General features: G+C 55.7%; 1 protein-coding gene across 1 annotated transcript in view; it reads right to left on the reverse strand.

Moving 5' to 3' along the window:
• Window positions 1–4,173: 4,173 nt before the first annotated feature.
• LOC132836152 (atypical kinase COQ8A, mitochondrial-like) overlaps window positions 4,174–16,623 on the reverse strand; it is a 20,090-nt gene continuing 7,640 nt past the window's right edge. The window contains exons 4-12 of the mRNA XM_060855474.1: window positions 15,761–15,846; window positions 14,337–14,477; window positions 13,390–13,471; window positions 12,416–12,509; window positions 11,594–11,735; window positions 7,939–8,046; window positions 6,086–6,151; window positions 5,335–5,421; window positions 4,174–4,902 (exon numbers count right to left, since the gene is read on the reverse strand). Coding sequence (XP_060711457.1) covers window positions 4,603–4,902; window positions 5,335–5,421; window positions 6,086–6,151; window positions 7,939–8,046; window positions 11,594–11,735; window positions 12,416–12,509; window positions 13,390–13,471; window positions 14,337–14,477; window positions 15,761–15,846 — 1,106 coding nt within the window. The 3' untranslated portion in view covers window positions 4,174–4,602. The remainder of the gene's footprint in view (window positions 4,903–5,334; window positions 5,422–6,085; window positions 6,152–7,938; window positions 8,047–11,593; window positions 11,736–12,415; window positions 12,510–13,389; window positions 13,472–14,336; window positions 14,478–15,760; window positions 15,847–16,623) is intronic.

Here is a 16,623-nt window from a genome sequence, read left to right on the forward strand (position 1 = left end):
ACATCCCTGGGCACTATGGGACAATTTAGCATGGCCAATCCACCCTGACCTGCACATCCCTGGGCACTATGGGACAATTTAGCACGGCCAATCCACCCTGACCTGCACATCTTTGGACTGTGGGAGGAAACTGGAGCACCCGGTGGAAACCCCACACAGACACGGGGAGTACGTGCAAACTCCACACAGTCGCCTGAGGCGGGAATTGAACCCGGGTCTCTGGCGCTATGAGGCAGCAGTGCTAACCACTGTGCCACCGTGCTGCCCAATTCAATTCTGAATTGGCGCCAAAACATCTCGGCGCCAAAGTAATGAGCGCCGAAACAGTGGGGCCAAATGGTCAGCGCCAAAACATATCCGACCCCTCCCTGGGACAAGTCTTCCTGAAGACTCACAGCCACGCAAGAGCAGAAATTCCTCCTCAGTTGAGTCCGAAATTGGCGTCTCCTTTATTCCGAGACCGTGCCGTCTGATCCCGGACTCTCCCCACGAGGGGGGAAGACGTCCTGTTGGGATTGACCCTCAATGAGATCACCTCCCATCCTTCCAAACGCCAACGGGTGGAGCCCCCAACGGGTTTAGGCTTCGCTCACAGGACGCTCCCCGTGAACTGGGGAATCTTCGGGCTGTTCCCCTCCTTGGATAAACGGCCGGGATCTTGGACTCCAGGCGGCTCGGCGTTAGTTCAGAGGTCGCAGTCAGATCGGCCCCCACTCCCCCCGCTGGGTCGGCCTCACGTTGGAGAGGCACGACCCCCAGCTCGAGACGTGAACCGGGAAAGGGGAAGAAAAAAACAAAATGGCCACTCGCTCAGCTCCAATACTTTCGACCCGAAAAGATCAGGAACCTTCCCCCCTCCCCCCACCCCCTGACTCCCCATCTCGGAATCCCGCAACCAATTCCTGGGGTTCAGCCTGAAGAAGGACCGGCGCCCCCTGGGGGGCGTTCGATCCACTTGGCCCCTTCCCTGCATTTGCGTAGCGCCTCAGAGGTGGTCAAAAGGCTCCCGGGCGAGACCTTGCCCCCCAAGGTGGAGTACCATCCGGTCAGTTTGAGCTTGACCAGAAGACCAAAGGACCCAGGAGCAGAAACCAGGCCGTTCGGCCCATCAAGCCCGCCCCGCCATTCGGTCCTGGCTGATAAGTTTTTCAATCCCCTAGTCCCACTTCTTCCCCGTAATCCTTGATCCCCTTTGCAATCAAGAGCCCATCTATCTCTGTCTCAAATATACTCGGTGACCTGGCCCCCACAGCCCCCTGTGACAATGAATTCCAAAGATTCCCACTCTGTGGCGGCTGATGTTTCTCCTTATCTACGTTCCAAAGGGTCTCCCCTTTACTCTAAGGCTGTGCCCTCGGCTCCTCGTCTCTCCAGCCAATGGGAACATCTTCCCAACACCCCCTCTGTCCAGGCCGTTCGGTATTCTGTACGTTTCAATCAGACCACCCCTCATCCTTCTAAACCCCGTCGAGTATAAACCCAGAGTCCTCAAACATTCCTCATATTCTCCTGAACCTCCTCTGAACCCCATTCCAAGGGCCAGTACATCCTTCCTGAGGTATGGGGCCCACAACAGCGCATAATATTCCAAATGTGGTCTGACCCGAGCCTTATAGAGCCACAGAGGGACATCCCTCTTTTTATATTGTAGTCCTCGCAAGATAAATGAGAACATTGCATTTGCTGTCCTAGCTACTGACTCAACCTGCAAGTCTATCTCGAGAGAATCCTGGACTAGAACTCCCAAATCGCATTGTACTTCAGATTTCTGAATTTTCTCCCCCTTTAGAAAATAGTCCAAGCCAGGATTCCCCTGGCCTCTTAATTTCCCACATTGTACTCCATCTGCCACTTCTTTTCCCACTATCCTCACCTGTCCAAATCCTTCTGCAGTCTGCCCGTCTCTTCAATCCCACCTGGCTCACCATCTACCTGCGTATCATTTGCAAACGTGATCGAAGGGCGAGTCAATCTCTGCAGGGACATAGAGGTTTACAAAGGGGCAGCTGTGGTGTTGGTGAAATACACGACACGGCTCCACCCACCCGCCCCGTTGGGGGGCAAATGTCGATGGGTGTCGGCAATGGTGATCCGAAAATGTTTGCGTGGGGTTTGCTCCGGTCTCCTGTCATAGTCCAAAGATGCATTGGGAAATTGTCCCATAGTGTCCAGGGACGTGCAGGTTAGGGTGGATTGGCCGTGCTAAATTGTCCCATAGTGCCCAGGGATGCTCAGGTTAGGGTGGATTGGCCATACTAAATTGTCCCATAGTGCCCAGGGATGCTCAGGTTAGGGTGGATTGGCCATGCTAAATTGTCCCATAGTGCCCAGGGATGTTCAGGTTAGGGTGGATTGGCCATGCTAAATTGTCCCATAGTGCCCAGGGATGTGCAGGTTAGGGTGGATTGGCCATGCTAAATTGTCCCATAGTGCCCAGGGATGTTCAGGTTAGGGTGGATTGGCCATAGTGTTTAGGGGATATGTTAGTTAGTGATAAATATAGAGTAATAGGGTTGGGGATAGGGTTAGGGTGGGATACTGTTCCGAGGGTCAGTGCAGACTTGTTGGGCCAAACGGCGTTTCCACACTGTAGGTAGTCTGAGACAGCCAACCTTGAATGTGACGGGGAACCTGGGAGCTGCTTCTGATAAGAAAGCCAGCAGCAGACTGGAGGCCTAATCGATGCTGGGGGTGGGTGGGGCGGGAATGAAAGAGCCTGTTGATAATGTCAAGCCGAAAACTTGAAAGAAGAGAGAAAAATTATCGCATAAGCACTCAGCAGCAGGACAAAGCTGGACACTTCGATAATAATTGTTGGAATTGTGGGTATATTTCACCATTCATTGGGGAACAGGCAAGCTGGATTCTAAGGGCTAACGTGAATTAATGAAGTTTCAAATTGTTGTTTCAGTACCTCCTCAACAAAGGAACAGAGATCAAGGTGATTCGTGGTGATTTATTACAACAGGACGATTCAACGGCCCGATCAAAGAGTCATGTGATGACCCCGAGTGACCCTGTGGGAGACCTTGTGTAGAAGGGAGGTGCCTCAGATTGGCCATCGCTCGTCCGGTCCCCGGTTGGCGTGAATTATAAACCTCACCGAGTGGAACGGAGCTGGGTGGGTGGCGGAGGGGTGAAATGATTCACTCATCGCTCGATTTCCCTGCGTACGGCTCTGGACCTGCACGTTGGTAGCGCCCCTCCATCTCAGCCAGGGGATTCAAAACTTCACACCCAACCTCGCAGCGTGCTGGGAGACCTCGCTGTGCAGGCCCTACCGACTCCCACTCCCCTTGTTTACTTGAAGCCACCCGCCCCACGATATCATTGCAGATGGTCATCACTGGGGTGGGGTGGGAGGGTCTCGGACCACACATCCCCCCTGCCCCCCACCCCAAGTATCCTGGTGTGGGCGTCAGGCTGATTCTGCCCCCCCTCAGGACCTTGAGGTGCAGTTTTGGGGGAGGGGCGCGGGCAAATCCGAAGGTTGGGATGGGCTTCCTTTTCCCACTCTGATCCCAATGATCCCACTTCTCAAAGCTCGGCTTCAAAATCCCTCTCCGTGATTGGCTGGGAGTGGGGTGGGGGAGTTTGGTGGCTCTCCCACCCTCTCAGGCAGGGAGTGCCACCTTCCCAGCATCCTCCAGGTGTAGACATTTGACCTTTGACCTGACTGTGTAGTCAGGACAGAGGCTGCGATCACAGATGGGTCCTCCCCTGGGAGACGGAAACATGTTGATGCATCGGGGGGCTCCCTCTCTGATTGGCCCCTCGCTCAGACAATGCTCAGGGGGTTGACGAGTTCCCCGAAGGTCTCTTACCGATAACTTTCCACCCCCCCCCCAAACCAGAACGTCCATGCAGGCGCCAATAGACACTATCGCAGCTACACAAGCGAGACAGGGCCAGGGCAGAGAGAGAGACCTAACAGGAACATACCCCTTCCCGTTCCTTCCCATTGTACTCTATCCCAATGGACCCAAACCCCTTTCCCACTCCCTCCCATTCTACACAATCCCCAATGGACCCAAACCCCTTTCCCACTCCCTCCCATTCTACACAATCCCAATGGACCCAAACCCCTTCCCGTTCCCTCCCATTGTACACAATCCCCAATGGACCCAAACCCCTTCCCGTTCCCTCCCATTGTACACAATCCCCAATGGACCCAAACCCCTTCCCGTTCCCTCCCATTGTACACAATCCCAATGGATCACCCTGGCTCCCATTGCTGATCTCTGCGAGGTGTGCCGATCGGACGTGGGACTGTGTGTGGGTAATACGAGAGGCGATGATACGGAGCGTCACTGCGTGTCGTTCACCTCTCACACCCTCGCCAACGCTCATACGCCCAGCCCACAGGCAACGAATGGCATTGGGTGGGGAGGTTGGGGGACAGCATGGATTAAGGGATGCAATCCCCTTTCTCAAAAACGATGGAACCCTTGGCGTGACCCCACATCAAGGCAGCACAGTCCAGGTGGGAGATCAAGGGGTGGGGGGGGCAGATGGGGGAGTGGGACAGAGCGCCACAGGAATTGGGACAGAGCCGTGTTTGGAGGGGAGGTGGTGTTGGGCACTCGTTGACCCACCTCCCGGTTAACCTCCAACCTCCCGCCGCCCACAGGACCTCCTCCAGTACTGGTCGTAGGCCTCCTCAAACATGGGCTGGCAGGGAACCTTAGCCTTCAGCCTCGAGCAGATCAGGAAGGTGCCCGCCATCTTGCGGTGAAGCGAGTACGTCTCCTCGGGGGGCGGAGTGAGGCGGTGGCGAAGCATGATGGGAAGGATGTCATGGATGCGCTGCGTGGTGGTCTGACAGCCAAAGTCGAACGGCAGGGAGGAGGAGAACGCCTCACCCAGGATCATCACCGCCTCGACGTGAGCCTCCTTCATGACCTGTTGGGAGATGTCCACCAGGAGGCAGGTCAGGGGACAATACTGAGCTCTGATTGGTCCGCCCCGCCCATCTGTTCCACCCAATACCCAACTCAGGCTCAAGAAGCATAGAATCCCTACAGTGTGGAAACAGGCCCTTCGGCCCAACAATTAAACACAGACCCGCCGAAGAGTAATCCACCCAGACCCATTCCCCCTGCCCCATGGCCAATCCACCCTAACCTGCACATCCCTGGGCACTATGGGACAACTTAGCATGGCCAATCCACCCTAACCTGCACATCCCTGGGCACTATGGGACAATTTAGCACGGCCAATCCACCCTAACCTGCAGACCTTTGGACTGTGGGAGGTCTGATCGGGATTGGGAACGGGGCCACACTGGATTCACTCCGGATTCAGCTCTTGGCCGTGTTCTCTGAGCTCCCTCACCTTTGTTTCCAAGCCGGTCAGGAACTTCAGCCGAATGGATTTGTTCAGGACGGCCTCTCTGTTGCGCTCTGCTGCCGATCGGATAACCTGGACAAATAACCGGGAATTCCTTGGTTCATCAGGAATCTGCTCCACCTCCGACAGAACCAACATCCAAACCCACTCCCACTGCACCTGGAAGTAAAGCTCCCTCTACACTGTCACCCCCCACCCCCAATCAAACACTCCCCAGGACAGGGACAGCACGGGGTTAGATACAGAGTAAAGCTCCCTCTACATTGTCCAACCCAATCAAACGATCCCCAAGACAGGGACAGCACGGGGTTACATACAGAGTAAAGCTCCCTCTACACTGTCCCATATCAAAACACTCCCCAGGACAGGGACAGCACAGGGTTAGATACAGAGTAAAGCTCCCTCTACACTGTCCCCCCATCAAACACTCCCCAGGACAAGGACAGCATGGGGTTAGATACAGAGTAAAGCTCCCTCTATACTGTCCTCACTGAATGGATGACCTGAAATGGGTGTCCTTATTGTCAGCACACTCAGGATGGTTCATCTTGTGCTGTCCAATCACAAGGTGACATTTGTCATGGATTCCAATCATTGAAGAAGCCATTAGTGGCCATTCTCTGATAATGAGCGTTTACAAACCAAAACAGCGTTCATAATTTAGTGCCGGCTACTATGGCCGTTACCAGGCCGATGGATTTCGGCCGATACATGGAGACGGTTAGGTAGTGCGTACCTCAATGTACTCATCTGTAAATGAGCTGTCAAACTCCCGGGTCGCTCCAAAGTCCAGCAGGGAAACCTTGAGAGATCACACACAGAGCAAAGCATGGTATCATCGGTTTTCACAGAAGGCTCATGCCCACTCTCACCCTGTCCGTCCACCGCGACTCAGCAGCTGGAGGAAGGGAGTTACTGTTATAGGGAGCTTCATTACCCCAGTCCTCCGAGATGCCCCCAGCTGCTACACCCTCAACCCCACCAATATGGAGCTCTCCTGAGATAAAGAACAGGGGTCCTCGAGGGAGAGACTCCCTCTCTAACAGGGGTCCCTAGGGGAGAGACTCCCTCTCTAACAGGGGTTCCCGAGGGAGAGACTCCCTCTCTAACAGGGGTCCCCAGGGGAGAGACTTCGTCTTTAACAGGGATCCCCGGGGGAGAGACTCCCTCTCTAACAGGGGTCCCCAGGGGAGAGACTTCGTCTTTAACAGGGATCCCCGGGGGAGAGACTCCTGCTCTAACAGGGATCCCCGGGGGAGAGACTCCCTCTCTAACAGGGGTCCCTAGGGGAGAGACTCCCTCTCTAACAGGGGTTCCCGAGGGAGAGACTCCCTCTCTAACAGGGGTCCCCGGGGGAGAGACTTCGTCTTTAACAGGGATCCCCGGGGGAGAGACTCCCTCTCTAACAGGGGTCCCCGAGGGAGAGACTCCCTCTCTAACAGGGGTCCCCGAGGGAGAGACTCCCTCTCTAACAGGGGTCCCTAGGGGAGAGACTCCCTCTCTAACAGGGGTCCCTAGGGGAGAGACCCTCTCTTTAACAGGGGTCCCTGACAGAGAGACTCCCTCTTCAACAGGGGTCCTCGAGGGAGAGACTCCCTCTCTAACAGGGGTCCCCGAGGGAGAGACTCCCTCTCTAACAGGGGTCCCCGAGGGAGAGACTCCCTCTCTAACAGGAGTCCCCAGGGGAGAGACTCCCTCTCTAACAGGGGTCCCCAGGGGAGAGACTCCCTCTCTAACAGGGGTCCCCAGGGGAGAGACTCCCTCTCTAACAGGGATACCCGGGGGAGAGACTCCCTCTCTAACAGGGGTCCCCAGGGGAGAGACTTCGTCTTTAACAGGGGTCCCCCGAGGGAGAGACTCGCTCTCTAACAGGGGTCCCCAGGGGAGAGACTTCGTCTTTAACAGGGGTCCCCAGGGGAGAGACTCCCTCTCTAACAGGGGTCCCCCGAGGGAGAGACTCCCTCTCTAACAGGGATACCCGGGGGGGGACTCCCTCTCTAACAGGGGTCCCCTGGGGGGGGACTCCCTCTCTAACAGGGATACCCGGGGGGGGGACTCCCTCTCTAACAGGGGTCCCCAGGGGAGAGACTTCGTCTTTAACAGGGGTCCCCCGAGGGAGAGACTCCCTCTCTAACAGGGGTCCCCTGGGGGGGGACTCCCTCTCTAACAGGGGTCCCCTGGGGGGGGGACTCCCTCTCTAACAGGGGTCCCCTGGGGGGGGGACTCCCTCTCTAACAGGGGTCCCCTGGGGGGGGACTCCCTCTCTAACAGGGGTCCCCTGGGGGGGGACTCCCTCTCTAACAGGGGTCCCCTGGGGGGGGACTCCCTCTCTAACAGGGGTCCCCTGGGGGGGGGACTCCCTCTCTAACAGGGGTCCCCTGGGGGGGGGACTCCCTCTCTAACAGGGGTCCCCGAGGGAGAGACTCCCTCTCTAACAGGGGTCCCCGAGGGAGAGACTCCCTCTCTAACAGGGGTCCCCGAGGGAGGGAAACATCCAACAGTGCCAGGGATGAATAACAAGTCTTCGAAGAGTCGGCAGCACCCTACCCACCCTTCAGATGGCACTGTGCCGCTCAGCATGGTACATACCTTCCGACTGTGGGGGTCAAAGAAGAAATTGGACCAATTGGGGTCAGTCTGCATGTACCTAAACTCAAACAGCTCTCGTAAGCACAGCCTCAGGATATTGGCACAGATCTGTACAGAGACAGGGACAGGCCGACAGGTTAAACACACCGCTCTCAAAGGGCAAGGCTTCTCGAACAAGGTGACCATAATAAAAACAAAACATACAACATGAACTTCAGCACGAAACGCAAGAACTCGGTTCAAATGGAGCGCGACAGACCGTGGAAAGCCGTGACGCTGGAAAAGCACAGTATCCGAGCCGCAGTAAAGTCAACGTTTCAGGCTAACTGGGCAGGGAGGCTCGGGAGTGGAGAGATAAGCGGGAGGGGGTGGGGAGAAGGTAGCGGAGTGTGCACTGGGTGGATGGAGGTGGGGGTAAAGGTGATAGGTCAGGGAGGAGGGTGGAGTGGATAGGTGGGAAGGAAGATGGACAGGTAGGACAGGTCATGGGGACAGTGCTGAGCTGGAAGGTTGGAACTGGGGTGAGGTGGGGGAAGGGGAAATGAGGAAGCTGGTGAAGTCCGCATTGATGCCCTGGGGTTGAAGTGTTCCGAGGCGGAAGATGAGACGTTCTTCCTCCAGGTGTCTGGTGGTGAGGGAGCGGCGGTGAAGGAGGCCCAGGACCTGCCTGTCCTCGGCAGAGTGAGAGGGGGAGTTGAAACGTTGGGCCACGGGGCGGTGTGGTTGATTGGTGCAGGTGTCCCAGAGATGTTCCCTAAAGCTAGGAGGCGCCCAGTCTCCCCAATGTAGAGGAGACCGCATCGGGAGCAACAGATACAATAAATGATATTAGTGGATGTGCAGGTGAAACTTTGATGGGTGTGGAAGGCTCCTTTAGGGCCTTGGATGGAGGTGAGGGCACAGGTTTTACAGTTCCTGCGGTGGCAGGGGAGGGCGCCAGGACGGGAGGGTGGGTCGTAGGGGGGGGCGTGGACCTGACCAGGTAGTCACGGAGGGAACGGTCTTTGCGGAAGGCGGAAAGGGGTGGGGAGGGAACTGGTGGGTTTGTAGGTGGTGGAAATGTCAGTAGGATACGGCGATATGGGATACCCCAATGACAGGAAGTAAGTGCATGGGTATAGCAAGTGATTGAAGAGAAAATCGTATCAGAACGTCCAACCGCATCGAGTCTGTGCCAATCATAATGCAAATCTAAAACAAATCCCATCTGCAGCACTTCCGTCTGTTCCCTGCCTGTTCACATCTGTCTAAATACCTCTTACAGGTGGTTATTACCCCAATCAAATACCCCCCATATTTCCTCACACACCTCCCACTCCTCCCTCCCCCTCACCTTAAACCCTCGCCCCCTTACATTTCCAACCCCAGGGACAGACTGTCCACCATTTCCATACCTCCAGCCCCCGAAAGTTGCCACCCAGGTTGACAGGGTTGTTAAGGCGGCGTACGGTGTGTTCGCTTTTATTGGTAGAGGGATCGAGTTTCGGAGCCACGAGGTCACGTACAAAAACTCTGGTGCGGGGAGTATTACGTCCAGTTCCGGTCAACGTATTATAGGAAGGATGTGGAAGCCTTGGAAAGGGTTCGGAGGAGTTTTTACTGGGGTGTTGCCTGGTATGGAGGGAAGGCCTTATGAGGAAAGGCTGAGGGACTTGAGGGTGTTTTCGTTAGAGAGAAGGTTGAGAGGTGACTTAATTGAGACATTTAAGATAATCAGTGGGTCAGATCGGGTGGACAGGGAGAGCCTTTTTTCCTCAGACGGTGGTGGCTAGCATGAGGGGACAGAGCTTTAAATTGAGGGGTGATCGATATAGGACAGATGTCAGAGATAGTAGGGGCGTGGAACATACTGCCAGCAACAGTGGGAGACTCACCAACTTTAAGGGCATTTAAATGGTCATTGAATAAACATATGGATGATAATGGGGTAGTGTAGGTTAGATGGGCTTCAGACTGGTTCCACAGGTTGGCGCAACATCAAGGGCCAAAGGGCCTGTACTGCGCTGGAACGTTCCGTGTTCTCTCATAGGCTTGGAGGCTTCGAACAGAGAAAACAATCCAGGTTGGTCCAACCTCTCCCTGTAGCTCGTAAAGTCCGATCCTGGGAAACCTCCTTTGCACCCCCTCCAAAGCCACCACCATCCTTCCCCTCCCTCAAGGGGTGACGAGAGGTGTCACAGTCTTTGTTGCCAGAGTCTAACTGGAGGGATCCATCGCTACCGCTGCACAGGAGCACTGGCGAAACCCCGTCCGGCCTCGCATCGCCTGGAATATCAAAGGGATCTACTAGGGTTGCTGAGCAGGGGAGCCTGGTCCCTGGGGCGAAAGATCTAGCCTTACTGAGAAGCGAGAGTTAGGGGGCTGGGAGGGGTGGGCGGGTGGGCTTTGAGCCTGGAGCCGTCAGAGTGCCATTGAAATGCGGGAGATTTCGGCAGCAGAGGTGCTGAGGAGTTGGGGAGGGGGTGGGTGTGGGAATCTAGAGTTGGGGTGGGGTGTGAGGAGGGGGGAGCATGCTCTCGGAGATGGGGTGGGGACGGGTTTTCCCATGTAAGACTACGACGAAGAGGAATCGCTTCTCTCGGACGGTCCCAAGGAACTCTCTTGCCTGAGGGAGTGGGGGGCGTTCAGGAAAGGGGTTTATCAATTACACCCAAGGTCACGAGAGACAGGTTTTCAATTGACATGTGGTGGTGGGGCGGGGGGAGGAGACGTCAAAGGTTAACGGGGAAGAGGGATGGGTGGGGTTGGGGGCAGATCCACGTGGAACATTCGGAAAGGGAATTGAATGGAGGAGGGGGATAAGGGGTGGAAGGATACAGCGAAGGGGATTGGGGATGGCTTACGATGAGCCAAATGGCCATCTTCTGTGGGGTCCATCCTAAGCTATAGGCTGCAGACCACGTCCTCCTGTGTTCCTATAGACACAGAGCTGGTCAGGGCGGAAACAGACCCTTCGGCCCCACTCCTCCATACTGACCATAGAGTCGTAGAGATGTACAGCACGGAAACAGACCCTTCGGCCCAACTCGTCCATGCCGACCAGATATCCCAACCCAATCTAGTCCCACCTGCCAGCACCCGACCCATATCCCTCCAAACTCTTCCTATTCATATACCCACCCAGATGCCTTTTAAATGCTATCAGTGTACCAGCCTCCACCACTTCCTCTGGCAGCTCATTCCATACACGTACCACCCTCTGGGTGAAAAAGTTGCCTCTTAGGTCTCTTTTATATCTTTCCCCTCTCACCCTCAACCTATGCCCTCTAGTTCTGGACTCCCCCACCCCAGGGAAAAGACTTTGTCTATTTATTCTATCCATGCCCCCTCATGATTTTATAAACCTCTATAAGGTCACCCCTCAGCCTCCGACCTCCAGGGAAAACAGCCCCAGCCTGTTCAGCCTCTCCCTGTAGCTCAAACCCTCCAATCTTTGTAAATCTTTTCTGAACCCTTTCAAGTTTCCCAATATCTTTCCGATAGGAAGGAGACCAGAATTGCACGCAATATTCCAACAGTCTATATTTACGATCTATGCGACTTAACTCCGGATTTTCCTGGATTGCTCGCACGACAAAGTTTTTCCCTGTGCCACTGTCCTATTCAGCCACAACGTGCAGCTGCGCTGTCCCACCTCTGTGGGATCTTCCTTTACCTCATTCCTGGTGTCTTGATCCAGTGCCTCGGCTTTATCGAGGGGAAATCCGGGGACTAGCTCGGTGGTCAGCACCCTCTCACTGCTGAGCTCATCGATGACAGACGGTACATTGAAGTAAGGTTCGTCCTTCAGCAGCTCCCTGCAGGAGACAGTGGCCGGTCAGAGGTCAGGGGTCAAAGGGGGGCCTCTGCCCAGTTACCGGGACCACGCCAAACGAGGGACTGGCATGGGCCACGTGTGGCGATCTGACCACCGGGTACCGCAGGCTGTGAGGGTACAGGGTCAGAGGACAACAGTGCCCACTGGCACACAGAACCACACACCCTGTTTACCCCTGCCCACTCACGCCAACACATGGGGGGGGTCATGAAGGACCAGGGAGAGGGAGGGGGACCGGGGGAGGGAGAGGGACCGGGGAGAGGGAACAGGGACCAGGGAGAGGGGAGAGGGACCAGGGAGAGGGGAGAGGGGAGAGGGGAGAGGGACCAGGGAGACGGGAGAGGGGAGAGGGGAGAGGGACCAGGGAGACGGGAGAGGGGAGAGGGGAGAGGGACCAGGGAGAGGGGAGAGGGGAGAGGGATCAGGGAGAGGGGAGAGGGATCAGGGATCAGGGATCAGGGAGAGGGGAGAGGGGAGAGGGACCCGGGAGAGGGGAGAGGGACCAGGGAGAGGGGAGAGGGGAGAGGGGAGAGGGGAGAGGGACCAGGGAAAGGGAGAGGGACCAGGGAGTGCGCAGGAGGGACCAGGGAGAGGGGAGAGGGACCAGGGTGGGGCCCGGGTGAGCGACGGTATCTCTCTCTCTCTCTGTGTCTCACTCACTTGAACCTCCTGGTGGACGCAGCCTCCCTTCGGTAGTCACACTCCAACACCAGCTCCTGGCTCATCACCTTGATGGCGTGTTCTGGGAACAGTCCTGTAGGAGGGGCAGGACAGGGACAGGGTCAGCCTCACACCACACTCACTGGCCGAGTACTACAACAACAACACGCTGCAGCTACGCCATCTCACCGCCAAGTACCCGCAGGGGGCGGGGGGGGGCGTCAGAGAGACCAACACCATCGGAGATTCGCTCCCTGGCACCAGACCGGAGATTATCAAACTGATGTGATGGCATTCCTGATTGGTCATCTTTTCATCAATAACTAACACGGACAGGATTGGGCGGGACTTTATCTTCACAACTCACTCGTTGGCCCAGCATTTAGCGCCCCGTCCCTAATTGCCCCCCTTGAGAAGGTGGGGGGGGGGGGCGGCCATCTTGAACCGCTGCAGTCCGTGTGCGCTGTGGGTCAGACCCACAATGCACTGGGGGAGGGAGGTCCAGGATTCTGACCCAAGGAACGGCCGATGTATTCCCAAGTCGGGATGGGGAGCGGTGGGAATTTGCAGGGAGGGGGGTGGTGTTCCCATGTATCTGCTGCCCCTTGTCCTTCCAGATGGTGGTGGGTTTGGAAGGTGCTGCCTGAGGAGCCTCGGGGAGTTGCTGCAGTGCGTCTTGTAGATGGTACACACTGCTGCTACTGAGAGGGGGGGAGGGGGTGTGGCACCAACCGAGCGGGGGCTGCTCTGTCCCTGGATGGGGTCAAGCTTCTCAAGTGTTGTAGGAGCTGCCCCCCCACCCATCCAGGGGCAACTGGGGAGTATTCCCTCGCCCTCCTGACTCGACAAGAGAGCCTTACCTGAACATGGGAGGGAGGCGAGCCTGTGAGTGAGGGTAGGTGTTGAGGGAGCCTTACCTGCACATGGGAGGGAGGCGATCCTGTGAGTGAGGGTAGGTGTTGAGGGAGCCTTACCTGCAGGGAGAGCGTTGCTCATGTTGAGAAGGGCGGTCAGGTTGCGGAGGTCACTGTCAATGCTCTGGGCAACACCGGGATACTGTGGGACAGACAGAGAGATTAGGGGGAGGGAGAGAGATTAGAGAGAGAGAGGGAGATTAGAGAGAGAGAGGGAGATTAGAGAGAGAGAGGGAGATTAGAGAGAGAGAGGGAGATTAGAGAGAGAGAGGGAGATTAGAGAGAGAGAGGGAGATTAGAGAGAGAGAGGGAGATTAGTGAATGAGGGAGATTAGGGAGAGAGAGATTGGAGAGAGAGATTAGGGGGAGAGAGGGATTAGAGAGAGAGAAGCAACAGGCAGAGAGAGGGGGAGAAGGGTGAGAAAAGGAGGGAGGGGGAGGGAGAGGGAGGAGGGGTGAAATGGGGAGGTGATGGGGCGATCAATATATCCGGAGTCAACACTCAGTCACATTAACACGCCTCACAAATGATTGTCCAATGAGAGGCAGGCGCCTGCTGGGCGGAGCCAGGGAGCCAGACGGTGGGCGGAGCCAAGCCCCCCTAAAGGAGGGTGGAGCCAGGTCCCCCCAACCCCAGAGGAGGGCGGAGCCAGCCCCCCCCCCCAGAGGAGGGCGGAGCCATGACCCCCAGAGGAGGGCGGAGCCAGCCCCCCCAACCCCAGAGGAGGGCGGAGCCAGGGGCTTGGGGTGAGCTCATGGACTCACAGCCAGTCCCACCCATGAAGCCTGAGCAGTTGGTTGGAGGTGCCAGATGATCCCATGACCCTGAGAATGTTCACAAACAGTTATTTGCGATTGGGCCTGGGGTTGGGGAGAAGGGGGAAAGCAGCCTCTCCCTGGATCATCCCACATCACCCCCAACTGATCACCGCCTGGGGTTGGGGGGGAATAGGCTGGGAATGAACACGTCACCATGGCAGCTCAGTCCCTCAGAGCTGTCTCCTCACCTGGATCTTCATGGCCACCTCCCGGCCATCCTTCAGCCTCCCCAGGTGGACCTGCCCAATGGACGCAGCAGCAAAGGGCTGCTCCTCAAAGTGCTCCAGCCTGGCCCGCCAGTCAGAGCCCAGCTCACTCTTCAGAGCTTTCTACAGACAGAACACAGTGAGAGAGATACATCACTGATCACCATATCACTGTCCCCCATCAAACACTCCCCAGGACAGGGACAGCAAGGGGCTAGATACAGAGTAAAGCTCCCTCTACACTGTCCCCCATCAAACACACTCCCAGGACAGGGACAGCACGGGTTAGATACAGAGTAAAGCTCCCTCTACATGTATCAAGTGTTGCTTCAGAGCAGGTTTGACTCGAGCTGCTCCTGTTCTGGAGTCATAGAGATGTACAGCACAGAAACAGACCCTTCGGTCCAACCTTTCCATGCCAACCAGATATCCCAACCCAATCTAGTCCCACCTGCCTGCACCCAGCCCATATCCCTCTAAACCCTTCCTATTCATGCCCCCATCCAGATGCCTCTTAAATGTTGTCATTGTACCAGCCTCCACCACTTCCTCTGGCAGCTCATTCCATACACGTACCACCCTCTGGGTGAAAAAAGTTGCCCCTTAGGTCTCTTTTATATCTTTCCCCTCTCACCCTAAACCTATGCCCTCTAGTTCTGGACTCCCCCACCCCAGGGAAAAGACTTTGTCTATTTATCCTATCCATGCCCCTCATGATTTTGTAAACCTCTATAAGGTCACCCCTCAGCCTCCGACGCTCCAGGGAAAACAGCCCCAGCCTGTTCAGCCTCTCCCTGTAGCTCAAATCCTCCAACCCTGGCAACATCCTTGTAAATCTTTCCTGAACCCTTTCAAGTTTCACAACATCTTTCCGATAGGAAGGAGACCAGAATTGCACGCAATATTCCAACAGTGGCCTAACCAATGTCCTGTACAGCTGCAACATGACCTCCCAACTCCTGTACTCAATACTCTGACCAATAAAGGAAAGCAAACCAAACACCTTCACTATCCTATCTACCTGCGACTCCACTTTCAAGGAGCTAGGAACCTGCATTCCAAGGTCTCTTTGTTCAGCAACACGCCCTAGGACCTTACCATTAAGTGTATAAGTCCTGCTAAGATTTGCTTTCCCAAAATGCAGCACCTTGCATTTATCTGAATTAAACTCCATCTGCCACTTCTCAGCCCATTGGCCCATCTGGTCCAGATCCTGTTGTAATCTGAGGTAACCCTCTTCACTGTCCACTACACCTCCAATTCTGAAAACATGGTGCTGCCAGTCTGTGCCTTGAGTGAGACAGAGCAGGGCCCATTCTGGGAGGCCTCTCTGGGCCTGCACACTGACAGGGTCTGACTGTAGGCCACACCTGACCTACGATAATCTGTCCATCAGTCACTCTTACCAGCATCTGCCGAGTGGGCATAAAATCTGCCCCGTGTCGTACTCGCTCGAATATCTTCTGCAAGGCTGGATTCATGAAAGCTTCATCTGCACGAGAGAGAGAGACAGAGAGAGAGACAGAGAGAGAGACGGGTCAGACAGAGAGACAGAGACAGAGAGACAAACAGAGAGGTAGAAAGACAGAGACAGAGCAACAGAGAGAGAGAGAGAGACATACACACACACACACACACACACACACACACACAGAGGGAGAGACACAGAGAGAGAGAAAAAGAGATGGGTCAGGCAGAGAGAGAGAGAGAGAGAGAGAGACAGAGAGACAGAGAGACAGAGAGACAGAGAGACAGAGAGACAGAGAGACAGAGAGACAGAGAGACAGAGAGACAGAGAGACAGAGAGACACACACACGCACACACACAGGGAGAGACACCACACACAGAGACAGAGACAGACAGAGACAGAGACAGAGACAGAGAGAGAGAGAGAGAGAGACAGAGACAGACAGAGAAAGAGACCGACAGAGAGAAAGAGAGAGAGACACACAGACAGACAGACAGACAGAGTGATGTTGCATCTGTTAGTGTGCCCTGGGCCTGAGCAGACTTTGAGGAGGACACAGCTAAGTTAGAACGCAGCTTTGAAGTCTGCCACCGCTCTGACAGCACACAAAGCTCTCGCTTGTGCCTCACTTTCCCCCTCTGTCACACACTCAGACCAAGAAATGGTCACTCCTCCCAAAAGGCCATCAGCACTTTTAACCGCGAGATCGAAACCGGGAAAAGATCAAAATGTGACCGGGAGGCCTGGGTGGATCAGGCTGGATTCCAGGGCTCCTCTTAGCAGTCTTGCTGGTCATTCCC

Source organism: Hemiscyllium ocellatum, chromosome 46, assembly GCF_020745735.1.
Source record: "Hemiscyllium ocellatum isolate sHemOce1 chromosome 46, sHemOce1.pat.X.cur, whole genome shotgun sequence".
Classification (NCBI taxonomy): Eukaryota; Metazoa; Chordata; class Chondrichthyes; order Orectolobiformes; family Hemiscylliidae; genus Hemiscyllium; species Hemiscyllium ocellatum.